General features: G+C 44.3%; 1 protein-coding gene across 1 annotated transcript; it reads right to left on the bottom strand.

Annotated features, from left to right (window-relative positions):
* Positions 1–2,708: 2,708 nt before the first annotated feature.
* On the bottom strand, positions 2,709–5,554 carry LOC148013206 (methyltransferase FGSG_00040-like). Its single transcript, XM_087667977.1, has one exon. The coding sequence runs from the start codon at positions 5,400–5,402 to the stop codon at positions 2,901–2,903; it is 2,502 nt and encodes an 833-aa protein (XP_087524103.1). The 5' UTR covers positions 5,403–5,554; the 3' UTR covers positions 2,709–2,900.
* Between the last annotated feature and the right edge of the window lie 710 nt (positions 5,555–6,264).

A 6,264-nucleotide genomic window follows, 5' to 3' on the forward strand; every position in this document is an offset into this window, starting at 1 on the left:
CAAAGTAAGTTATGAGTTATCCTAGTGCAACACGACCAAGCAAGAGGAACCTAAACAATCTATGGCATATCAAATCACAAAGCTATGATTTCTTTGCCTCTAGGAGCAATGTGATCAAGATGCATTGATTTTGCATCATCAAGACTCTTTTGTTATGTTATGGGTTGCATTTTCACGAGGACAAATTTCCTAAATGGCTTTAAACTGCCTTTCAAGCTAGAGTTAGTCTCCACCATGATACGTTTGTTCACAAGGGTTTTATTCGATTATCCTTAGCTCTCAAGCTAGGAGAGATTGGACTTTGTACTACTAAATGGAATGCGAGAAAAAACTTGTGCATTTTGTTCACAAGGGTTTTATTCAGTTATCCTTAGCTCTTGGGCTATGAGAGATTGGACTTTGTACTACTTAATGAAATGTAATGAAAATCTTGTGCATCTTGTTTGTGAACTATTAAGTATCTCAAAAATGAGATTCTACTTTTAAAGTGCCTTGTATAGGTAAGCTCTCTTTAGTCTACATTCATTTCTTTGAGCTATCATTATAATGATTGTTGGAGCACTTGGAAGGATTGTGAAGAGAGGGCTTACATTATTTCAATTAAGTAGATTGGATCTCCTGAAGCAAGTTTCAAGATAGTAAGGGATTCAATGCCATTATAAAGGTTACGTTCTCTCTTCATTGCGTGGTATGCTTGCACAAGTAGGGTATTTTTCCATGACTTGCCCACTAAAAGCACCTAAAGAAGATGAAAGGAAAAGAAGCACGAGAAGTCTCCACACCAACCCTATATATTATATGCCCAAAGTAGGCCTTGGATACGACCCATCTAAGAGTTTAATGCAATAGTATTCATATTCTTTATCCAAATATCTTTTCCTTTGAACTATCACAAGCTTATAAGTCTTAGAGTTAATATTTAGAGATCTTTAGCACAAACCCAACATCTAGGTGCTTTAAGGTGAGCATTGTAGATATTGATACAACACATCATGATCATACCCACTAAGCATTCTATGTGATATGGGAGTACATCAATATGTGCATAGGAATGTTAGTACATTTTTATGATGTATGTGAACATGATTTGTATTATTATGCATACTACAATTCCCTACAAGGCATAAATCATTTGGATTAGAGATTGGCTTCCTCTTCTTTAAAACAAATTTGTTCAACTTAATGTTGATATGCACATTTGCATGTCCAACATGAACAAGAGGCTAGAAAGGCAGAGAGAGAGAGAGAGAGAGACCCCACTTAAGGCTTAACACCATGTCTTTGTCTTGTAAACCTTTAAGGTGTCTAAAAAGGACATTAATACAAAACTTTAGGCTCACACACACACACACGTGCACTCTCTCTCTCTCTCTCTCTCTCTCTCTCTCTCAAAACACTTGATGTTGAATATACATACATATATACACACATAAGCGTGTGCATGTACATGCATACGCACATTTATGGGGGGGGGGGGTGTGTGTGTGTGTGTGTGTGTGTGTGTGTGTGTGTGTGTGTGTGTGTGTGTGTGTGTGTGCACGCGCGTGCACTTGCATGCATATGCAAGTGCATGTGCATGTGTACCAACACTCATGTATTCAAATACAAAGGAGCTAGAAAGAGGTGTAAAAGAAAGGTCTTTGTTTCCATGGAGGAGTGAATCAATGATGATGTAGAATGCAATCGACTATATGGCTCACTAAAATCTATCCCAATCCCCCACAAGGCTACTACATTAATTGTCGACTTAATTCTTTCTCTTGCATCATAAACACTAGATAACCTTCAATATACATTCATCAACAGTGTATTTTTGTACCCTACTTTCACAAGGCACACACAAAGACTGTTGATTTTTCAAATATGGCATTTCCTGTACACATTTTTTGTATGTAATACAACCATGTAGGGTAGAGGAGCCAATGAAGTAACAACAATTTTATTGTTTTTGGTGAGTACTAATAGCTTTACAAAGATGGTATCATGTGGTGAAGAGGCTACTAAGAAAAGGATAAAATGCTTCGATAGGCTAATGGGGGTTCAAAACCTACTATTTAATGGTTTGACGATAATCTTGAAATAAAGCATCTCATTTTGCAACACAATCCTTTCAATATTAACAACTTATATTGGAAGCGAATAGAAATTTTATTGTGTCTTTGAGATGTGATGCGCAAGGTTTGAACTCACACACCCCCATAACTCAACACACACCCAACCCACTACAACACAATCCTTTCAATATTAACAACTTATATTGGAAGCGAATAGAAATTTTATTGTGTCTTTGAGATGTGATGCGCAAGGTTTGAACTCACACACCCCCATAACTCAACACATTGCCAACCCACTACGCCACAACCCCATTGGCATCAACAGCTTATATTTTACGGTATCTCTTGGCAAGATATTTACTTTAGTTAATGGGGGTGCCCATACACTTCCATGCCATCATAAAATTTTTCCATTTAGATCTCCATGGATGAAGAGCAACGCACATTTCTATGGGTGGGGTTCTACTAACTCCTCTACCCTAGCTTGAGCCTTGGGCATTTATATCCACATATAGATGACATTCTGTACTAACTCTTTGATAAACATTTTCCTATGATTGGGCAGCGCATGGGGGAGAGAGAGAGAGAGAGAGAGAGAGAGAGAGAGAGAGAGAGTCAAGACTTGTAGAAGGGTACTCGCAATGCATGCCCAAGTCCTAAAAGTTCTCCTGTTTAGTTTATAAACGAGTGTCATACACCAAAACCCAGTAAAATCAGAAAGGTGCCGCAGCATGCAAGGCAGTACACCAAACAGCCTTGCACTCATTTACCTTGAAAGATCTCGACCACAATCTTTCAGAGCTCAATATAAACTCCATTTGAAGTGAGCCAGCTCTCTCTCTCTCTCTAGCCTTCCTTAACTAACTGTGGTACTGGCTCACACTTAAATGGCAGAGGCGTCTTCTCCATACACAGCTCAACCAGCTGCTCTAAAACATGAGTTGTCCGCTTTCCGAAAGCGCACAGACAAACATGCTTAGCCTCTTCTCCAAACATCACAGCACGCCGACCTTTCTCCCCACTCCTATGCCACACCCACATCTGTGCATCCATGCTTGCAACATACGCCAATTTTGCTACAAATGACAGTGTGCACCAACTGGCTGGCTCACAGGCCACCATGGCCTCTTTGAGCTCTAGGGTCACTTCATCAAGAGCCGGTTTCTCAACATCAAAAGAGATTAACCAGTTGGGTAAAAATGCACAGGCATAGCTAGCCAAAACCCACTTCTTCTCTAAGCTCGATAGATCAGGGAGACCCTTGATCTTTTCCCTGGCGTCCTCAAAGAGACGAGAGAGAGAGAAGCAAATAGGAAACAGCTCCGGAGGCAAGTCTTGCATCGTAGACATGGCAGCAATAAACTCTTCTTTAGCTGCGCCATGTAGAGAACAGACTTCACTACTAATATTTTCTAGAGAATCCATCACTGATCTTTCTACAATGCATCTCTTGCAGCTGCATTGGAAACCCCAGTGATCACAAGCTTCTTCTCTAAGCTTCAACGGTATCAGCGAATTGAAGTAGGAGATGGTGATTTCTTCTCCTGCAGAGATGTTAGCAGTGGCATGAATCAACATAGCATCACCAATATGTAACTTCGCTGCATTTGGGATGCAGGAATGATTTATGAAGGAAGGAAGGAGCCATAGACCAGAGCCAACCCTGGGTTGCTGCCGATTAGCCTTTTTCTTCTCTTTCTTCATTTTATCTCCAAGAAATGGATGGCCCGCTACTCCAAATGAATTCAGCCTGACTATTTCGCGGATGCGAGTGATATCAACCTGCTCATTTGCATTCTTATGATCTATACAAACTCCATTGAGCAACTCTATGTGAGGCACACCCATGGTGTTGTTGCAGCTGCTGGAAGAGCAGAGACAGTAGAGGCTGCGCAAGAACCGTGGGGATTCAATGCCCAAACTGGCAAGCTTGGTCACAAGATCCTCCTGAGAGGAAGTAGTAATCCTCCTGCTGCTCTTATCCATACTGAAACTTATAACATTGACTGGTTCCTCTTTGCAAATAGCCATGGCATTGCTAATGAGAAGAATATCTCCAGGATTCACATTCTCTGAAGCAAACAGGCCTCGGCCACCTGAATCTTTTGACATCTTCACCACAACAGGGCCAATAAAATCAGGGCACTTGGGTGGAGGGGTTTTGCTAATCAAGAAGCTTTCTAAGGAACCGGAGAGCTTTGTGAGTTGATCACTGACGGCTTGTTGGCTCTTCAGAAGAAACTGCCTCACCTCCTTGTAGTCAGGATGGGCAGCAATCAGGGCTTCAAAGCAGGCGCAGGCTTCTTGGAAGCGTTCAAGGCCGTGGAGTGCTCTCCCTCGGCGAAACAGGCTCTTAAGATGTCCGGCATCTTCAGATAAGGCGTGCTCACAATCTTGCAGTGCTTTTAAGTAATTTCCAACCTTCATCCATGCTTCCGCTCGGTTGGAGAAGGCCAACAAACGAGCTTCTTTCTTCTTGTCACCATCTCCTTCTGCAGGAGAGAAGCTTTCCGTTTCCAGAGCATTAAGGCACTTGCTGTAGCAAGCAATGGCCCCATTCCAATTTGCCTGTGCAAACAAGGAGTTACCTTTGAGGCGAAGCCAGAAGGGATCCTCGCCATCGTCTCCATTGTGCGCTTGACAGCCTTTTCCTGCCTTGCGCCCCTTAATGCCATCATCAGGAGGGGCTTTGGCCCCCTTAATGCCATTGTCACAAGATGCATTGCCCCCTTTGATACCATCATCGACATGGGTCGCACGTGCAGTGACAGACGATGAGGCCTTGTCTTTCACCAGCTTCTCTATGTTCCCAGGATTGTCCACCCTCAGACCAAGATAGCCATCATTGGAGCGCTTCAAGTAAGGCTCTTTCAGGGCGATGCGCATGCCCTTGGGAAACAGCTTCTGCACATCCGCGAACGTGCTGTGGGAGGGGGCGGCGTTGTAGATGGACAGTCGGATGGCCTTACGAGGGTCCGTGTCATCCTGCAGGACGGTCATGATGCCAGAGACGATGAAGGAATCAACGCAGAGGGAGCCAATGAGGACGCGGCCAAGGTGGACCTTGCCGAGCTCAAGCTCCGCCAGGGAGATGGGGCGGAGGCCCGGGAGCGGCACAGAAGGCGGGCAGGGGTACGATACCGAGGGATTGATGCGGAAATGGGACCCGCGTCGGACAAGGGACTCCAAGTCGGCGAAGCGGTGGTAGCCGTCGAGGTGGACAGCGATGGCGGCCTGCTTCTTGAGCTCAGAGGGGGCCAGGGCAGGGCCGGAGGGGGGGTCCGGGGCTCCGTGGAGGGAGAAGGCACGATCAAGGATGCGGTCGAGGCTGTCTAATGGGGGTGCCATATTCTCTCTCTCTCTCTCTCTCTCTCTCTCTCTCTCTCTCTCTCTCTCTCTGTGTCTGTGTGGGCTATGGTCAATTCCTCTGTCTCATCAGACTAGGCGATGCTCTGTCTCTCTCCCTCTCTCTCTCTCTCCCGCGTCCGGTAGTGTAGGAGTTTCTCAGAAGAGTCTCGTATGTTTTTGAAATTTGGCGCAGGCTGCTCGATTGTGGAACGTTTCAAGGAACGTTCACTAACGGATTCTAGATTCTACTACGTGTAGTGGAGGCGTTCACTATCCTCTCGTACACCCTCCCAAGGTAAAAGGGTTCATGGAAGGTTGATATAAAGAACATTAGTCTAATTCCAAAAAGCTTATGTAATTTGGACTCATATAACGTTGAATGCAACAAAATGCAATGTATGAGGATGTGGGAAAGGCGGGAATCAGGTTCAAGGCTTAGCAAACTAGTCGACGTGGCAAACTTTAATGCACTCAATCTGACATGGAGGCACATTCACCAGAAGGTAATGTGGCATGTGCCAAGCCCAGTTGCATGCAATGGAAAAAACAATGTACAGACGAGATCCAAGGGGAAGATGGTGGCCAAGTCCATGATTACAAACTAGTTGTGCAACATCATTCTCTAGATATGGTGGAAGTTGAAAGGGCACTGAGGAAAGACCATGATATTTATAATACTACGTGTAGAGCTAAGACAATTAAAGGTGCAAGAGTTCACAACGTGACAATGGCCCTATCTCATGATTGGGTTTGAAACAAGTATACAGCCCTCCTTGCAACAACAAGGGTTTATTTGTACTTCATGGGTAGACCCGTTCCAAAGGATGAGTTCGTCAATTGGCTTGATAACACGTATTAGGGT

This window comes from Lygodium microphyllum, chromosome 26, assembly GCF_053477565.2.
Source record: "Lygodium microphyllum isolate KBCC chromosome 26, Lygodium_microphyllum_v1.1.10, whole genome shotgun sequence".
Lineage (NCBI taxonomy): Eukaryota > Viridiplantae > Streptophyta > Polypodiopsida > Schizaeales > Lygodiaceae > Lygodium > Lygodium microphyllum.

Excerpts from the sequence above, each read along its gene's own strand:
- LOC148013206 (XM_087667977.1), bottom strand. The coding sequence starts at position 5,402 with ATGGCACCCCCATTAGACAGCCTCGACCGCATCCTTGATCGTGCCTTC.